Source organism: Pezoporus occidentalis, unplaced genomic scaffold (assembly GCF_034315485.1).
Source record: "Pezoporus occidentalis ecotype Australia unplaced genomic scaffold, CSIRO_AGI_Poc_V1 ctg150, whole genome shotgun sequence".
Taxonomy (NCBI): Eukaryota; Metazoa; Chordata; class Aves; order Psittaciformes; family Psittacidae; genus Pezoporus; species Pezoporus occidentalis.
Window position 1 is genome coordinate 401489 of NW_026913317.1, and position 20734 is coordinate 422222.

The 20734-nt window shown below is 35.9% G+C and overlaps 1 protein-coding gene across 5 annotated transcripts in view; it reads left to right on the forward strand.

Moving 5' to 3' along the window:
* FIGN (fidgetin, microtubule severing factor) overlaps positions 1–20734 on the forward strand; it is a 103519-nt gene that overhangs the window by 55817 nt on the left and 26968 nt on the right. For 2 of the 5 annotated variants that reach the window (XR_009963285.1, XM_062611036.1), the window contains exon 1: positions 91–220. The exons of the other annotated variants lie outside the window; for them this stretch is intronic. Coding sequence is in view for 1 of the 2 variants with exons in the window: in XM_062611036.1 (XP_062467020.1) it covers positions 148–220 (73 nt within the window). In the remaining variant the exon portion in view is untranslated. Of the gene's footprint in view, positions 1–90; positions 221–20734 lie in introns of those variants that run through there. 5 annotated transcript variants of the gene reach the window in all.

Below are 20734 nucleotides of genomic sequence, written 5' to 3' on the forward strand. Positions count from 1 at the left end.
GAGGTTGTTTGGATTTGACTTCTTGGCTGGCTGCTATAAAACTAACTTTTAGCTCAACCTCAAACCATTTTCACTCTTCCCTTGAATTCTCTTTTGCTGAAAGATACATTTTAATGGGTGGGAAGAACTTTTTGTATCCATCTAACTATGGATTCTTCTTCCAAGCTTCATCTTAAGAAGGGTGGAATTGAGGAAGAGAGACTAAAGGATTCATCTTGGGGTAAGGGAACTTATTTTTTTCATCCTTCAGAGTTATTTCTCTCAACTTAGAAGCTACTGTTCCCATTCTAATACATACGAAATTCTCATGATTTGAATTTGATGTGTTTAATAGAATTTTAAAAGGGAGGAAGAAGAAGGTGTCCTAGATCATCTTCATTTGAAGTTAACAATAGACAGGAACTATTTCATGTGAAATGTCTGGCTTGTATTTCAAGACATATCTTTATAATTTTATTTCTGCTCTTTATGCCAAAGGAAGATTTTTTTTTCTTTTTTTGTTATCCTTTGCAGTTGAGATGATAACTCTTTCAGACAGTACTTGCTGGCCTCTTCAGTGTCTTTGTGCTGAGACTCCACGAAAAGGCAAGCCTTTGAAACTTTTTGGTTCATTGGTAGAGTCAGGTCTACAGTTTTTCCAGTAAAGACTCTTGGACTTGAAACTTATTCCACTAGGTACACCCTTTCATTGTAGAGATACAAACACAGAATGACTGAACAGTGAAACGCAGAGTAATTCTCAGGGCAGTCTTTTACTAGGTTCTGCAAGTAACGGATGAGATCCATCAACATGCAATTTGAATTGCTTGTTTTTCCGTCTTTATTGGTTTCCTGTAAGTAAAGTAATTTCTGTTTAAAGTATTTCAAGAAATTTCTTTCTGATTATGATTCCTTTTCCTCTCCTCTGTGTTGGAAATACTTGTTACTGGTTTTACTTCTTCCTGTCTGTATTGGGTAGACAAGGCACAGGGTAGCCATGCAAGAGGAGATAGAACTGATTTCTTTACCTGTATTTTTATCACTTCCAAGTTCAGTGATTGGCTCCATCAGAATTCATATTATGTTTATCTAAAAGATTCTTTATGATTTATGGGCTTGTAGAGTTAAGAGATTATTTTTTCTTTTATTACTAATGTGAGGCTAAATAAATGGGAAAACAGGGTTTGGAATAATTGACAATGGGGAAAAAAACATGGAAAAAGGAGACTTATAATTTTTTTCTAGACTTTTTCTGAGAAAATATTTTTTCTAAAGTAATTTTTGGTCTTTTCTATTTACTCAGCTATGGCAGAATACCTGAGGGTTAAATTGTCTCTGGTAATGAACGGTGACATTAGGCAAAACCAGAATTCAGCAAGTAGGACTAATGGGATATTTCATGGGGGTCTGGTGTCTGAATAGGAAACAAGTCTGTTATGAAAGGTTAAGAGAATGGTATGTGTCCATTTGAAAATTATAGGTAAAGAAATTAAATTTGTCTTTCAAAGAAGGATATTAAAGGGCTGTCTGCTATTATTTTACACAAGGGAACATGTAAATCACTCTCTAAAAGGCCTGTTGTGACTTTATAACTGGGTTTTTTTCTCTACTTTTTGTCTTGTTGGTATGACAGTGGCTATTGTAGAGAGTTGATGAAAGAAGTTAAAGGTGTTTAGTCATGTTACTGGGGTGAATGAATGAAAGTAAGTAGTAATATAGTTTTATGGTTTAGTTACTGATTATAACTGAATGGCATCTTTCACGGCATTGAATCAATACTCTGGGTCAGAAACTGCAAAATGATTTACTCCCACTGTGATTCCAGAGCTGAGATGGCCAACACAGGAGGGGAAAAATGTGTAATGCACAGAGGAAAAATAGGAAGTCAATGAGTAAAAGAAAAGATGCTCAATAGATGCTTTGTGACCTGGTTCCCTTTTAGAAATATTCTACACATATGCAGCTGCCAAGCAGAGGCAAGCTAATTATGATAGGTTAGGTTTCTGTTTAGTTTAGTAGGAAATACTGTCTTTTTAAGTGCTGACAGAATTGTGTGAGCATTTCCTACATCAGTAGTTTGGACAGATGTAATTATAGCTCCTGATGATTCAGCACCCACACATTCTCTGAACTCTATGTCACTAGGATAATTTTGTGTTTTCTTGGAATAATTTGATGTGTTAAATTTTTGTTCCATATTCTCTATTTCATTTGTTTGTTAATGATTTGCTATCTGTTCCTTTGTCTCATATCTTGCCTGTGAGATTCTTAATTGCAGATTGTCCTTGGCAATAACAGGCATTTGTCTTAGTTTTCGCGTATGGGTGTCAGTCCAAATGCTTGTAGGATTTTACTATACCATGAACATTTCTGCTTATTCACCAAAATCCTTATTGGAGGTTGGCAGATAATGTTGTCTCTGGCATCATGCTTCCTCCAGAACCTCAGTTTTAGAGAGCTTTAGTACATTTTCTCCTAGGGACCAGAAGATGAGATAAAGTATTTATTGTCTTCAATGGGGACGGGGTGGGGGGGTGGGGAGAGGGAAGGCAAGGAATTTTCTCTGAAATACAGTGAAATCTCATTCCGTCTTCAGAACTAGTGGCTTCCAATATTCAGATACCCAGCAGAAGCCAAAAATGTTAAGGTGTACTAATGTAGCACACCTGATTTAATGTAGGTAAAGGCTGACAGTCGCTGTATGGTCAGTTATAATCATACTTACTCTGTAACTTTTCTCCTCCTTTTTTTTTTTTTTTTATAATTTCTGCTGCTTTTCTGTCAGGGAGGCTTCTTCTGATAGAGCTTATAATCAGAGTATATTTTATTCTTGTATCAGGGTCGTCTTCCATGATAGCTTTTGCATTGTATTATTGCTAACTTCATCTCATTAAATCCCTGTTTAATGTTGCCAAAGACACTTGTTTTGGTGAAAGCATTGCAAAATTTTTAGCAAAGGTAGCGTCTAGTGGGTTTAGAGACGTATCCAGCAGCTTTGAACCAGTTCCGATCAGGGCAAGTAGGAAGCACTGCTGTTGCCATCAAGCTTTCTTGTACAGACCTGTATCCTTCTGGAACAGGGGACAGAAGAATGACACCAGGTTCAGTTGCCAACTCATCACACTGCCCTTAAGGAACTATTACAGCTCAACAGATTAATCAGATAGATTAATACTCCTGCTCTCTAGTGATTACCACAGGTCTGTTTTGATGGCTCTCATTCTGGCATTTTTCCCACTGAAACCCTTTTCCATGTTAAAGTGGAACTAATTAATTCTAGGGCAATACTGAATGGTTTCTTCAGGTTAACAGTTCAGCCAGTTTATGTCTGGATGCTCTAAGTCCCACTGAGATATCTTAAGCCGATTCTCCAGACAGTGTGATAAGGTTACTTGGCTACTGGATATACAAGCTTTTGAATAAGTGAGATCGTAAGTGGTTATAGTCTTAGACATGTATAGTTTTGAGTTGCATGGTTTGGTTTTTTTCTGTCATGAAGATGCTATGTTTGTCTTTTACTGGAGATCACCTGTATTTCTCCAGTAGTACTTTCAGACAGACAGCATTCTTCTGCACAGGGATCATAATCTGCCATGTGTTAATAGCACATGTCACTCTACTCCAGAAGTGGCTGTGTTGTGGTGACTGCTTTTAAGACAGTATATATCATATGATAGCAGCTGAGAGGCATGACAGTTGACATTCAAGAATGTAGACAGTACTATGGGATTTATGTGCAATCTTTAGTCAGGCTCTCTGAGCTTCTGTAGCAGAGGCAAAAATATGTATTACATTTGCAGCAAAGCAAAAAATAAACCTGGCCTCTTCAAAACTTGCAATTGTCACATAATCAAAATAATCACTGCATCTTCAACCACGAAACTTTAACTTTTTTTTTTTTCTTCCTGCGTGGATAAGATTTAAGAGTTGAATTTTTATTTTAAAACCGAATTCTTTGTCTAGACATATTAAAAAAATTTAAACAATAGTAGAAGAAATAAAAATATTGGCCTGCTTTTGAGAGCCTGTAATCTGCTCAGTTTTTGGTATATTTTCAACCTGTTTTGAAAGTACTTTCCAATATAACATATTCTGTCATCCTAGCCTAAAGTTCTAAACATTAATTGCATCTCTACAACATTTGAAAATCAGCTTCTTAAAACATGATAATGAAAAATGTTATCCTTTAATTAGTTCCAGAGGAAATGTAATTGTGAAAGACTTTACCAATGTGAATCTTCTCTAAGGAAAAGCATTTTTAAAGAACCAGTTTTTCAAGCTGCTGTCTTGATTTTCAAACGCCAATTCAAGAAATTTTGATTTGACTTCAGGGTATGTCCGTTCGTACTGGAAAAAACACAAGGTTTTGTAGTGATTTATATACTTATTTTGCCAACTCAGGGCTGTGATGCTCATTATCTCTAGAATTAAGTGTTTGGTAGCCTTGAGTACTTTTTTCTCTCAGGTTTTGTGCTTAATTGATTTGATACCTATTTTTAAGTGAGTTTTTTATTTTTATTGTGCTGTCATTGATAGTTCTATGTTTTATTCTTTTCCTTTATATAGAAGCATCCTGCACTTGACTTGGAGCTCTTAGCATATTTATTCTGTATTAGATACTAGGCTAGTGAAAGCCAACCACAAAGGGACTCCGCCATTTCCACTTGCGTCTAAAATAATCTCTATACTTCTGTGAGCAGGGACTGTCCCCAAAAACGATGAGTTGATCCTTGTGTCAGGGAAACGGTATTGCAGTGGTTTGATGATTTGCCATAACTGAGTAGCAAAAGGACAGGAAGGTCTTAAAAAAGATGAAGTATATGATCCTCCAATTTAGTCTGCAGAAATAAGGATATTCTTGAGAAAGTTTAGACAAAGTAGTGAAAATTCAGCCACTTCTAACCTCCACTAGATTGCCAGCAGTATTTCTAGTTTATGTATTGACTGTCTGAGAAAAGACGAGCTCCATTTTTGCCTTCAGTATTGGAAAGGAGCAATATGAACATACATAATCCCTTCTCAAAGCCAACTGAAACCTGTGTTCCAGAAAGAGCTAAGATAATTGGCAAAGGTGGTGACACTCGGTTTTGCTGACCGTTAGCCTTCTGGAATCATCCAAATCAATGGATAGGTTCGTGTTTTACTCCATTGCAGGTGATATGGCTACTGTACTGGTGACTGTCTTATATATTCCCTTGAGGTCGTTTCCCTGTTCCAGCCTGATCCATCTATCTTCTCTGTTCTCACAATTTGTAAAAATGGCTACAGTCCAAAAGAAGCTGACTAATCTTTTAAATCTCCTGGCAATATTGCTGGGAGAAGAGGTCCGGTCTTTGTACTTCTTGCATCTGTTATCAGACTGTAAGGGAAATAATAACACAATATAAAATCTAATGGGGAATTCAACACACAGCTGATTTGAGGTACTATGCTGTGTTTCTGGAATGATCAAAAATTCTTAAGTGATTCACAGAGAGCAAGTTGGGTTGGAAGGGACCTCTGGAGGTCATCCAGCCCAAACTCTTGTTCAGAGCAGGGCTAGTTCAAAATTAGATCAGGTCAGTCAGGGCCTTATCCTGTTGAGGTTTGACAATCTCCCGGAGCGGAGATTCCCTGGGCAGCCTCCCTGGGCAGCCTGTGCCAGGGATCAGCAATTTGGGAGTGGTATCTCTACCTTATCTTCAGCATAGGCACCAAAAGACACACTGCTTTTTTGATCAACAGATTTGCAACATGGTAAATTTAACCTTTAATTGTCACCTCATATAAAGGAGCAGTAGGTAAAAGCTAAGATACAGTTTGCAATGTACAGTTTTCAAGATTACTTTTTTGGTGGGGATGGGAGAGAAGCATGTATACTTAACTGTCATAGCACACAGTAGTGAGAATCGGGCTCTTCTAGCTGTGGTGATTCCTTCTGGAATTGTCACTAAAAGAAATATAGAGAAAAACTGATTTATAAGCATTAGCTCCTGAAGGGAGGTGACAGTAGCGAAATGTATTTAGCGTAGTGAAGAGATAGCCAAGGGAGGACATTGTTTATTTGAGGTTCTTGAAAGTAATACACACCAAGGAACAAGAGAAATTCTTCAGAGGGGGACATGGGACTTTAATGAATTGGGAGAATTAATGGGATAATAAAATAATTAAGAAAGGAGACGTTTCACCTGAGGCTGTCAAATTTGACATAACTGATTGGAGATGAAATTTCCTAGGTTATACTTGAAGAAGAATTAATTCAAGAAGTGTCAATTGGCCAGTAAATCATTTCAGTTGGAATTGCAGAAGAGGTCTGCAGCTTCCAAAAGAAAATTGTGTTTGGTTTTGTATGTGAAAAGATCACCGTAGAGTATGACAAACTCTGCAAATGTTGGCAACCAGGACTCTCTGTACAAAAACTGTTTCATCACTTTAAGCACAGGCATTTTGTGAACTACTGTGTGGTGAGAGTTTTACTTATTTGTATTTTGGTTGTTTTCTCTCTAATTTTAAAATCAGTTTTCCAAATACCGTGTTTCTCTTATTTAATTTGTGCTTTATTAGCTCAACTTATTCATTTTTTCAGAAGCTAAAATCAACAATAAGGCAAATACTTCGGTAAGATCTTTGAGTGAATCTGCCTCTTATTTCTAGACATCTTTACTGCTCTCCCTTGTATTTAATCTTTCATCCCTTCTCCTTCCCTGTTATATTTCTGTCAACCAAAAAAAGAAAAAAAAAGCTAAATTATATAGGATATGGGGTGGCTCTTGTCCTGTGATTTTTTTAGATGTTTTCTCTCTCGGAAGGGTTTCAGTTGTTTTCATTTTGTTTCTGCTTCTTCAGATGAGAAACTACCATAGAACATACCTGCAAGTGAGATTATTGAGTTTTTGTGGTGCGTGTGATACACTGCAGCACAGATAATGCTATAAGTACAATGCTACATCCATCTGTGAACTAAGATATTTTTTTTGTCATTTTAGGTTCTTGTAAGCATAGTTTTTCGGCAGTTTCTGTTATGGTCCCAGGCTTGTAACAAGGGAAGGGCTGAGTTTGCCACTAAAGTAGATCAAATAAGTTGTTTGGTTAGGAGGAAAGGTAATTTCCAGAGAGTTTTTTCTTGATACTTTTATTTATGTCAATTTGTAGCAACTCAAAGAGCCAGATGGATTTTGTGGAGACTGATGTATTTATAGTCAGTGTCAGGGTTGCCAGTAAGAGGCCAACAAGACCACCATGGAATGGGAGTGACATTATCACTCATCTTTTCTCCTGTCTGGGCTTGCAAGTAAGGGAAGTGCATTCACTTGTCTGACCTAGTGTAGGAGGTTGGTTGTGTGCATAGATAAGAAATTACCTTTATTTATGGGAAGAAAACCTTTTTCTGTTTTGAACTGCAGACTGAGCAAAATGGTTAGTGTTCTCATTTAAGTAAATGCTGATCTTGTCTCAGTCAAATCTTAAAACAGTTATTATTGCGAGACAAAGCGATTTCTGTTCCACTGGCTGGCTGCCTCTCTTGGACATGGCTTCAGCTCTTTTGAAATTCTCATTGAAAATTTCTTGAGTTTAAAATGAGCCGGCATTAAAAAAAATATTGATTTTTGCAATTGCCTATTGTATTGGTAAGGTAGGGCAAGTATTGGTTGTGTGTGTCATAGCAATAGTTTACTTTTCATTTCCTTGCTCTGCAGTAGGATTTGTGCTCTTCTGTGGCATTCTCTTCACTTGAAAAGCTTGACAGTAAGTGGATATATATTTTTAAATATAGACAGGAAAGCTATTATTTTTTATTTAGCTTTTACTGTGTAATGGAATTTGTGACAAGGTTATTTGCTTCAATATAATTTTGTGTACTGATTAGTGTTCTTTGGAAAGGGCCTTGAGGCATGTTGCACGAAAGACGCTATATAAGTAGGGAATGGAAGGGTAAACGACCTTCATTTAAATGCAGTCAAGTAATCATTATCAAAGTTTTAAGCAATTTGAACTGCCTAACAGAGGTATGATGGCAATAATTGCCAATGTCCTTAAAGGACAGCTGTACCCATTTGATCACTGCCACATGCTTAAAGTTCATGAAAGGAAAACCACTTTTCACTATCTCGAAGCAGTATCTGAAGATAGCAAAAAAAAAAAAAGACAAAATGAAGCCAAAAACACCAACAAAACCCAAACAAACCATCCAACCAAAAAAAAAAGGAGAAAAAACAAAACAAAACCAAGCAAATAAACAAGAACAAACAAGAGAAACCAACCAAAAAAAAAGAAACTAAACAAAAAAACCACCCACAGAACAACGCATGTTACAAAATGGATATTTTCAAGGTCTCTACACGTAGCCCAACAGAATTTTATCACGCAGCAGTGTAGGTGCTAATACCAAAGGGCCCAAGTCAGTTGTTATTAGTTAAAATTAATAAAGAAAAAATATAAAAAAGAAAAAGTGCATTAGTATTTAAATAGGAATGAAGCAGGCAGTACATATCTAAAGAATGGTTTTTCCATGCTAGTAGAAGGAATGCTGATCTCTGCAGTGTGGTAACTGGGGACAGGGAAGCGAGTTATGCAGAAGAACTAAGCAGAAATGTATTATTATTTCTATGTCTCCTTTCCCTATCCAGAATCATTTTGAAATATACCCACATGCAGACATGCACATACAGAAATGGACTTTGCCCATTCTCTGCGGAGCTGGCCCCAGTTTGAAAGCGATAGTTCATTCCTTAGTGTGGCTCTGCACCAAGTTAATATTTTCTGTCTTTCTCTTAATGTTCTCATCACTGGCCTAGTCCCACCAGTTTTCTGCAAGCTAAGAGTATCTCTGTAACCCTTCTGAGATGGGTATATAAAATACAAAACGGCCTAGGGAATCTCAAAGTCCAGTCCCCTACTGTCACTATATATTATAATATAAAATGATAAAGCTGTGTCTTAACATGAGCTAATTATTTTTGTCCTTCAGGACTCTGGTTGGCTGTTCAATAATTTTACTGCCCTGGGAGTTACAAATCTTCTAATTTGCAGCATAAATTTATTTATGGCTGTTTTATACTTATTTGTTCTTGTGCCAGTGTTGTCTTTTTGACTTAAATAGTTCATCTCCAGTGTATATGCTTTGCTGGTCATATTTTTACAGAGGAACCATATTCCTATTCAGTCTTGGCAGGGTAGAGCAAGCAAACATCTTTTATTCTATGTGAATTTTTACTTTTCATTCCCAGTATCATCCCTATAGCCCTTCCTTGTTCTTCTTCCAGTTTAAATTAATCTTCCTTGAAGAAAATCAGAATTACTGTACCAGTGAGGTTTCACTGTGTTCACACTAATACTTTCTGGGGGAAAAAAAGAAAAATTGTCTGCTTTTTTATTTATTTGCTTGCATTTACTTTACAACTGCATAACTTGTTTCCATATTTACATCAAATTAGTTGGTGAAAATCCATTTTCCAATCAGCCTATACATTTCAGGTTTTTTCCCTTTCCCTTTTGTTTGTGTTTAGGTTTCAACTTACAGTATTTTTTTTGCACTATTAACTCAAACTTCGTACTACTATTTTCTGTTCATTACGTGAAACATGATATTTTACTTCTATGACATTTTGATTTTTCTTTCTACTGGTGGTGCTTCCTAATTTTGTGTAATCTTTAAGTTTCCACTGACTGTTCCTGCTTCTTAATTCATATTCATATTCACTTATGAATTTAAGGGAGTTTTGCAAATTGATCTCTGGGGAGCTTTATTGTCAAGCTTCCTCCAGTTCAGTAGATGCCCTTTCAATACTGTCTGTCATTATACATCTTTCTGTGTTTCCTTAACTAATTTACAGTCCTTTTACTAATTCCTGTCTTTCCAGCTGTTAATGCATAAGGTAACCTATCTTATATATGCAGATGTGCAGTTAGATGAGTCAGTAATCTTCTTTGCTTAAAATCAGAGAAAGAAATCAAAGAAATTAGCTTAGCATTAATTATCTTTGATAAACCCATTGTGAACTGAACCCCATTTTTCTGAACCATATATATACATACACACACACACACATGCATATTTAAACCTTGAGCAGAAGAACTATTGTATGGATCTGTTCATCTCTTCTGCCTCATTAAATATTGGTGCTATTGCCCCGGTTTGCTCCAAGTTCAGATATAATCTGGGAGTTTTAATGTATAATTTCTATAACTGCTCCAGCACATCTTTTTTTTTTTTTCCTATGTCTATTACTTTGACAAGTCCAGAGTGTTTTAGCCAACATATCCCTTTTCGTGTCTTCATAGTCTATAACATCATCAGATACCCTTTTCCATCTATTTGTTTTTCCTAAAGAATACACGCATTTTGGTGTCTCTGTTCCAGCCCTGACTGCTTTTTCAATGTTTTTTGCTTTCCTGCAATAGTTCATTCTACATCCTGCAGCACTTCAAACTTCTCCATTTTGTTTAAGACCACAAGGAGTCAGAGCAACAAACCTTGAAAGCATTTCTTACTGATTGGATCCCATTCCCTAATTAGTCTATTAATGAACCATGCCACCTAATTGATGATTATTTGCATAAAAATTAGTATTTTCTTCTAGACGTCAATTGTATTTTGCCCTCTGTTCTTTAAGCCATTATTGTAACCCTGTTTTCTTGATTTCACCCTTCCTTTGAATCAAATCCAAATGGGGAAAATATGTGCCTCTCCCAGCAGTCTTCCTTTCCTTTTTAGTTCACAGCTAATATATGTTTAGATGTGCACTCATTAATGAAGGAAGAGAAATGTCAATAGAAGTTTAGGGAGATAGAGAGCAAATGCAAACTGTAGTGCAAAAATAAAACTCAGTATTTGCCTTTCTGAAAGCGGGTCATCCTCTGGCTTTTTGATAGAGCCTTCTTTCTCTGTTTTGGACAAAATCTAAAAGTTCTAGTGAAGTCTTCTGGAAAACTTGGACCGTGTCTCACTGTGATTTCAATTGACCTACCATGCATCTTGCACATGAAAAAATGAATAATAAATAAGAAGTTGGCATAGGTATTTCACTGTCATTACTAAGTAACCTAATGTCATAGGCATTCTTCAAAATTTTGTTCCTTTGGAGTTTCACAGGCTGCATCATATAAACTAAATGAAACCAGGACATACACTCAAGTGCAGGCTCCAGACTAGTAACCTCTGTGCTGTGCCACTTGTCCTTAAGGCTGAAGACTGGGACCTGGCCCACTTTAATTTTTAGTGTAAGTTATTTCTAGAGAAAAATAATGTTTGCCAAATAAGTTCCCATCCATACATCTCGCAGGAAGTATTTTTTTCCCCCACAGCAAGAATTATTTGTTTTCTTTTTAATTAGTAAGAATGACTGCTAGTAATTGTGTGAGGTGAGAAGGGTTCAGGAATGCAGATGTATGCCTGAGCTGTTAAATTTCCCAGGCTTCAGCCTGCTTTGGAATCAGTTGCTCTGAATTGTGTAGAATGGGGAGGAAGAAGGAAAGCATTTTGCTTTGTCTGAGGTGAATCACTGTCCCAGGCTCCGTGTGAGAACTGTGGTTCTTTAGAACTAGGAATGTCACTTCTGCATCCCTGATTAAAACAGTGTCCTAGTTTTTGTTCTTTCTACATGCTTACATTACTCCCTACAAATGGTTCATACCAAAGTCATCCTTTTTGTACTGTACAGTCCTTACAATGAGAAAAGGTGCTGCTGTCCTCTCTTCATCTTCAGGATGTCCTCTTCTCTGTCCTCTCTAGGTGTAAAACCAGCTTGTTCTAAAAGAACAACTTTTGCATGGAGAGGAAGGGAAAAGAGGAATACTTTTCAGTAGAAAACAGAAATTTAGGATGCATCTTTGAACCACACAGATTTTGCTTGAGCCCCCTGAGATTTCCTCCACACTGATACTTGGTGAAACTGTATTTATAAGATTATTTTAGTATCAAAACACAGCTTCATTTAATTCCACTGGATTGCACTTTTGTTACTTTGAACAGGCGTTGATGTGTGTATAAGCTCTGCAGAGTTTTGAAAGAGATTTAAGAAACATATCATAAAACAAACATGTCAAAATAAAAATGCAGTTATATGTCAAAATGTCTTGTGAACAGGTGAAGAAAGAAATACTGCAGAGAATAATTTTTATAACGACATTTTTTACATGTAACTAATTAACAAAGAAAGTTCAGATGCTTACAGTACTAACACAGGTATTTTTAGTAAGAAATTTGCAGAAAAGCACCCAATAACAAGAGTAATGATTAAATTCTTTGACTCCACTGGGGGTATCTTTTTCAAAGAGAAAATAGCTTAAGCCAAAAGGTTGGAAATTGTAGAAACTGAAAGAAAATTTTAAAATAACAGTCTATGCAAATGTAATTGCAACTTTATTTTTCATTCTGAGTTCCTCTATTTGAGAAGATTCATTTTATATTGAGGAACTTTCTGCTGTGTTATTTATTAGTTTTGCATGTTCTGATATACTTAGCAACGCTGCAGATAGAGATCAGATAAATACAATTAGAATTTTTTCACCATTTTCTATTATGTTACATATGGTTATGACACAACTATCATCTTTGCTTCACTGTGCGCTGCCTATGAGAATGCTCCCCCTGATTTCAAGCTGAGTAACTGTCAATGTTTTTCAATGGGAAGCCGATGATGATCTTGAGGAGATTCGTTGACCACAACTGGATTTCCTTAATTTGTACTTGCCCTGGGATTATACTTACTGTGAAATGTTTGTATTGTCAGACTTGATGGAATTAGGCATAATTTTAATACTATAGGTGGCACTAAAAAACAGATAAATATGTTTCATTTAAATCATAAGTTACTTTGTTGAAACTGAGTATATCTGTGGTGTTCTTTTCCTGGTGGTACAGCTGTGTGATAAGAGTGAAAAGAAAACTGATCCTTAATTTCCATGTTTGCGAAATCTCTCAACAGACTCAGTTGTAGTATGAATGAAGTAAACAGTGCTTTAAATTAATGTAGTGTTCCTCAGTAGTGAGGTGAAAGTGAAATTAAGCACAGAACTTTTCCTGTATAAATGGCTCCTAATGCTACAGTTATAAGCCAGATGTCATGAATCAACAGATAAATAAGTCTGTAGGGTTACTATGCATGGAACAAGTTATCTTATTTAGCCACATGTTGAGACTAACTCCATTTCTTCTTTGCATGTTATATTTTAGCTAAGCAGTAATTTAATTTGAATACACAAAGTAGTAAACTGCTATCCCTTGGAATCATTTTTACTGAGACATTTAGTCAATGCTGTTTGGAAAGAATAAATTCAATATATGCTGTCATACATTAATAACATCTAAGTTATTTTTGGACAATCTTGGAGCATTAGTGTATGGTTCTTTTTTTGAAGTATCTGTGAACATTTTCCTCTAGACTATATCTGATCATTTTTATGAAGGCTCAGTAGTGCATGGATGGCTTTTATGTGTGAGTGGGAACACTTTATATTACTTAGAATAAACACAGTTACATCTTAATAATGCTTTAATAGGAGTTTCATTGATTATGTGTCACTCCCGCTAGTTCATAGGAGTTTCTATTAAGCATTTCCTGGGTGCATTTTCTGTGATTACAGCAAGCTTTCAATGGTTACACCTCATTCATTGGCCTTATTTAGCGTTATCTTATTCTTTATTTTCATTCATCTGTAAGATACTGTGTTATTTCTCATGGAAGTTTACCACATTGATGGGAATATTGGATAAAAAAATACCCTGTTAGAGATTATAGTAATACATATGTGGGCCTTTTGAGAGAGTATTATTTTTTTTCTTCAGCATCCATAGTCATTTCAAAATACAGCATGCAGTGCAGCAGTTCTATCTGATACTGGATGTAATATGTTCACATAAGCCTCTCAAGGCATAAATCTTCAATGCATGGGAGTCATGCATTGCAGACTCTCTAAACACTATACTAACTGTATAGACTGTATCAATTTGATAGTTTGGGACCAGAATTATAGAACATAGAAGTGCAGAGTTGTGTGAAAGGTGAGATCTCTGTATTTGAATTTTACTTGAATTGATCCATAAAGTTATTTTTAGAAGCTACATTCTCATAACATCTACATAACCTGGTTTACTCTAATCTGATTTTGCCAAGCTTTTTAAGCAGTGCTGAAAATTACTTTAGGGAATAGATTTGCTTTCAAACTGAGTTTTCAGAATAAAGTTCGGGTCATTGTGTTCCTTAAGAGATTGGCTGAATGCCACTAATAGTATGTTGTGACTGTTTTTAAATCTGACAGTTGGCTACAATACACTTGAGTAACTTCCAGTTTTATTGTGTATGATTTCAATAGAGATGCTATCTGGCACCCACTGAAGATATTATCATCAGTTAGAAGTAAGATTCACCTCACCTTTTTTTGCAGCTTTACTCATTATGTTGTGCTTTGTGTTTGAATTAAGTTTGAAAAAAAAAAAATTATTATTATTTTAACATGCAAGATTGCAGGTTGTAGCCTTTGAGGTTTGACATGAATATCAATAAATGAACAAAGGGGTTATGGAGCACATTTAGTGTCTTAGTTTAGAAGGTGCTTTAAAATATGCTTTCAGATTAAAATAATTAAATAATTAAGGTTCAGAATTAGTCTTATTATCCAGATTTATAGGCATAGATAATATCCTTTATTAGAATAGTGGCTATAACTGGAACTGTTGAAGAAGTGTTTAACTATTCATCTGGTTTATGACAAGTTTATTCCTTGTCATTACTTTAGGTGTAATATGGGTGGACTCGAAATTCTGCACCAGCATGTTCCTGGTTGCTGAGAGATGCTAAGTGAAAAACACTAGCAACATAGAAAAGATCACGTCCAAATGTATTTTTTTAGGCACGTCTAGGGGATTGTGCCACTGCACAGACAAGAAACCTTTGAGATTTCACCTTCTTGGGGAGTACTGTTCCTTCCCAGTTTATCTTATATTAGCAGAACAATAATTAATGGAATAACTTTAACTTTTTTCATGATGCATTACTTCTAAAATGTTAACATTTGCTTACTTGTGGGCAGTTGATATTCCTTTTCTCTCTGATTTTTGGATTTCAATTAATTTGCTGTTCCAAATTACAAAAGTCAATATTGCTTAAAGTATATACTTTCTTTTTTCCCTACAAAATTTAGTTATTATTAAGATGTTAGTGTGCTGGGTCTGCACAAATGCATTTGCACATCGAAAGTGATTCTCTCCTGACATCCATTTGTTTAAAGGGAATAGTATTGAAAGACAACAGGACCGATAGCTGAGCTTAGTAGCAAGCTACTGTGCTCTACACTGTGTTTTTAATCTTGTGAATTTGAGCTGTACCATGTAGGTCTTCAGAGCATTAAGCACTGGTGAACTAATTTATTCAAGCTCATGAAAATTAGAAGTCAAGAAGACTTTTAAGGGTATTTGTGCACCAAAAGATTTAGATCCCTGGTGAGGTTCTGAACATCACTAGTTTGTGTGTTGAGGTGACATGCCTGATCTTGAGTCTTCAGCAGCTGTGAGCAACCTGGGATGGAGGTTTCACATATATATATAAGACCTGATGATTTATCAGATGGGATCTTTATTCTAAAGGGCAGCCAGCCTCATAGTGCCAGCAGCTGGAGTTAAGGGAGAGAAGCAGGATGGTGCGGCTAGCCATCTCCTTGAATTCAGTTCTTCCCATCTTGTGGCATTGGGACAGCTAGGACCTGAAGGAATGCAGGCTGAAGGAGGTGACCTCTGGGTGACAGGAGCAGTGTGGCTGACTGAAGAGTAATGTGAAATAATTTGCAAGTCTGACTTGCTCTTCTTGCAGAGTGAAAGTTGTTGAGATACAGTTTCTGATGTGAATTAACAGAAGAGATGGGAGTGTTTGTGTGCAAATCCAGATATGGCTCTGCAGGCCCATCTCTGGCTACTGTGTGCGGCAACAGCAGCAAAGATGGTCACACCTCCCATGTAACAGAAATATATTAAAATTTATAGCTTTTATTTGTAAACTCACAGATCATGTGCCACACTGTGTAAAGTGTGAATCTGTTTGGGTTTTTTTTTTTTCTTCTGGTTTAGTGTTCAGAGTTAGTGTCATCCTAATTAGTTTCCACTGACAGAATAAATATTGTTCCATCTGTGCACTATTACAGTCAGTGAGTGAAGGTTTGAAACACTTGAGCAGTGGATGTCAAGTAGTCTGTAAAGGGACTGGAAAGCAACTCATTTTGGATTATTTTGCATATATCACTGTTCAGAAGAAGGTTAGGGGAGCAGTTCTCATCTGTACTCTTATCATCCCAAAATTATGCCAAAATTTTGTTCCTTTTTTTCAACAGAATTTACTTGATAATGCTCATGAATACTAAAATGAAAGGATTTCATGCATTATGACAACATAAAAACATTAAGCCCCCTTTTAATTGCAAGTTTGCAAATGTGTTTTAAAAGGGAAACATTTATTATCATATTGCTGAATTTGGGCCAGATGAACTAATATCCTTTCTTATTAAACTATCATGAGACCAGAGGCAGAGCAACTTGTCAGGAATCTCCTTTTCCAATGCAAATACTGTGTAAAAGAAAATACACATTTATAAAAGGTAACTGTTTATTTAAGCCTTATTCCTGGAAATTTCTTTGGTTGTGGTTAAAGCAAATGAAATTAAAAAGCAAGTCAACACTATATTTAAAGTTCACTTTGGTGTTGTTTCAGGGGGCTCTGAAAAAGTCAGTTAGGAGAGACAGGCACATAGAGTTCTCTAAGAAGTAGAGTTAGTTTCTGGCTGCAAGTCTGACATTGAAAATGTTTCTTGTGAGTAATAATCCTTTACTTAATGTGATGGACTTTTCCATTTCAACTTCTTGTCCTTCTTGTAGCTTGCTTATACAAATTAATTTTTACATAACTAGAAATCATCGCAGCTCTTCATGAATATGTTGCTCGGTATTTAAAAAATAGTCTTAAAAGAACATTAACATCGCCACTGTTTAAAAAGAGACAAATCCCTGGCAGAGTCCTTAAGAAATGCTGTAGACTATATAAATCCGATTACCCAAATTCTTTCTTAAAGGAAGCAGGATCATATCTGATGATACTATTAAATGTATAGTTAATACCACCAAGTATCCAGAAATGTTCAGTATCTGCATATTATATTAATGACTGAAATTGTCCAGTATATGTCCCTTTAAATATTCTTTTTTTTTTTTTTCCCCCAAATTCTCAGCAACATTAAAGTGGAGAGATATGTAAATATTTTGTTAGCAATTATATAATGTGAACCTTTAATTTGCATAAATTATTACATTTAAAGAGTGTGCATTCTACTATAGAAAACAGTTGACTTGCCAACCTCATTTTCAAGGGTATAGAAACCTGTGCAGAGTTGCTGGGGTGGAGAGGTTGTTTTGTTTTTTGTTTTCCGACTAAAGTTATCACATGCTAAAGTTATCACATGTGAAAGAAAAAAGATGCACTTGCTCTTCTGTTTTTCTTAAGATGTTGAGAAATAGTACGTTTCACTTTGAATATATTGGTTTTATTCTTAGAAGCAAATAAAACTACTTTTATTTAGACATTTAGATTTTTTGCCTCCCTTAGACATAAGTGAGGCAAAAGCAGAACTTAATGGGAACTTAACAATTCAGCTTTCTTTCCTGGAAGCTTCTGTTATTCTTTTATATAAATTTTTCTATAGACATTAAACTATATGGCAATTTTAAGGAACTAAACCTCATAAAAGAAATGGCCTTAGAGAAGTGTTATTCTACATTATGTTTAAATAATTAGAGTTTTGTCTTATTGAAATGTATGTTCTTCGGATTTTAAAAGAGATAAAATCATGAATATTGGCATGATTAGAAAATTATATTGTGTCACGGTAAGATTGATTGATAGGTTAGATGAATGACGATCATCTAAAAGGCTTGTAGAAGTGAATGTGTATTCTACCTTGTTTAGACAAACATTTTTGTGTTTACCTGAGTTATAGGAGGGTTATGCAGGTGAAAAGAGGCTTCTTGTCTTTCCATGTTTGGTTTGTGCATGTCACGATTTTTGCTGTGTAGCCCATCATATATGAAAGAATAAGTTCATACTGAAACAGAGGGTGCTTTAACAATTTCACAACTGTTTTTACATCATCTTTACACCAGAAACAAGCAAGTGAACAAATGGAAATGCATCAAAATTAAATATGTGCTGAAAAGGCACACTGGCCTTTAATATTGGCTCTCTGGTAAGGACCTCTTATTTACTTAAACGTTTTTTAAACAATTTCTGAATCCACCAAGGCCAAAGAGATGCACATCTCTGAGAAAATTATCAAAGAAATAATTTAAAGGTTATAGTTAGAGAGCTGCCTTTCTATTATTATTAAACCATTTTAGTGATTTATTTTTTCTCCCACCCCTCCTTTTTTTTTTTTTCTTTTCTTTTTCTTTCTTTTATTATCTGTCCCCTAAAGGCCTCCTACACATTGAAGTCCACAGTGGAACTCACTAGTAGGGATGAAGCAGAGAAACCACTGCAGGATTCCCTGTTTCAAAGCTGAACCAATATTCACCATTGACACATTCATTCATCTGTGCAGGGTCATTGGAAATCCTCTTTCTCTAGTTTTTCCTTCCCTTCAGGGAGCAATGCTTAAAAGAGCAAACCCCTGGTGTGAAGAGATAGAAGAATTCTCAGCGTGGCCAGAGGTGCCAGGAATCGAATTAAAGTTGTCCATTTGCAGATGACTCTATACTCAGCTCCCAGCATATTCAGCTATGGGGCTTTCTGCTGACGTTTTATTTGACATGCTGTTGGTGGCACTTAGTTGTATTTAAAAAAAAAAAAAAAAAAAGAAAAAGGGGGGGCAAAAAGTCACCTCTCAAAAATAAGCAGAAACGCTGAATTTCAAAATATGTGTGGTTCCTGCTGTTCCTTTTAGGTCTGGAGGTTGTTAAGGATCATGTGCCAGAGAGGTAAATAATTACAGAATTTACTTCTTTGGGTAATTTAACACTTGTCACTTATTCTGCTATTGTTGACATCTCTACTTTGGCATAAATCAGATTTTGACATAACTAAACCTACAATTTTGTTTTTCTTCACACACATTATCTCTTCCATGTGAAAGGCACTGGGAAGACACGGGCTGCCATGAAATCTGAAATGCCTGCAGTCAGCATGAAGAGCACCTCTTTATTTCAGTTTCATTTCCTGTTAATAGAGATGAACTTGGTGAACACATTGGGGCACGTTTAGAAATTGTCAAACAGGCGTTCTGTAAAAGGAGTTAGGAGAACCTAAGGAAGTCTCTGCCAGTTTGGAAAAGATAAGCATAGTTAACCATTTGATCACCTGCCCAAATTCCTATACCAGCAACACAGTCATACTCCCCCTCCGTGTGGGTAGTGGAGGAGTTGGCACAGAATATCCCCACCTTTGGTGACTGCTGGGAGGTTTAATTTTTGTCACTAATTTCAAAGAAATCTCAACACAAAGTGTACTTCTTTGAGTAACAGTGGCACGATCTCCCACCAACATAAATCACAGTCTCTTCAAGGAGCATTGTGAAAGGGAAGTGGGAGAAAGAGTTGGAGGCTACAAATTATGCCACTATCTAATTATGCATCTTTATTCATATGACTAGTGAGATATCCACGCACATGTTAGCAACACAGAGACCTAAATTATAGACATTAATAACAACTTGAAGAAGAGAGCAGGGGAACTGGTCAAACAGTTTAAATTCTCTGTCATAGCAACTTGTGGCTTCAGATAGAGCTATCCTAGAAATATAGATTAAATTTTCTTTTTCAACTAAATCACACAGGTGGTATCTTTAAGCAGTGCATATAAAAGTAAGCTCATTGTTCATCCTATAACCAGCACTTCTATACCCAATATGTGAGGTGTTACAAAGAGGTAACATTACAGTGAAATATTTTAATCTAGTTGAATGACCTTACACAAGGGGAAGAATTTTTCCAAGAGGGACAGCCCGGTAATGAGGCTGAGGTGTGTCCTAAAACGGCCCAGAGCTCATTCTAGCTTATCAACTACTGCTACAATTCCTAATTTGTGGGGCACTAGTGCTTTTTCTGGGCAGTCTATCATTTAAAGTGCTGTGAGAGACAGTTTAATCATTTTAAGAGTATGCTGTGTAACTGATCTTGGAAGTGGCCAGTACTCACCAGAGATTTATTGAAAAAACATTTGTAGCATGACTGTCTTTCCTTCAGAAAATAGAATATTAAAAAAAGCAGTCATGCTCAGCAGCAGTTTTCATTGATGCATTTAGGGCACTCCTCCTCTTTAGCAATCCAGACCTTTTTACAAAATGTCATTTCTGGTTATCCTCAATACAAAATGGCCCATCAAAGCTACCTTGGTGCAACCTTACCTTTTAAATATCAGTCTGTGCCTTCTAACCATTTGTTATCAAATACCTTTTAGTTCAGTCATGGAAAACTCTCTGTTTAATACACAGAATTAGCAAGACATGGATACACCTTAAGGCATTTTTCATTAAATCAAATATAGAATATTTATTTTACATGGTTTGGATGTATTCTTGAAAAGATGGCACAAGATCTTTGTATCATAACATACCGATATAATTGTGTGCCTAATGAAAATAATGTGAAGTTAAAATCCAGAAAACTAACAAAAACTTTAAGGCCATGGACAAACTTAAGCCTTCCTTAATCATAGTAAGTAGTTAACAAGTAATTGAGTATAAAGATTCTGCCTCATTTTCCTTTTTTTTTTTTTTTTGTGGACTGAAGTTCCTAAAGCTGTTA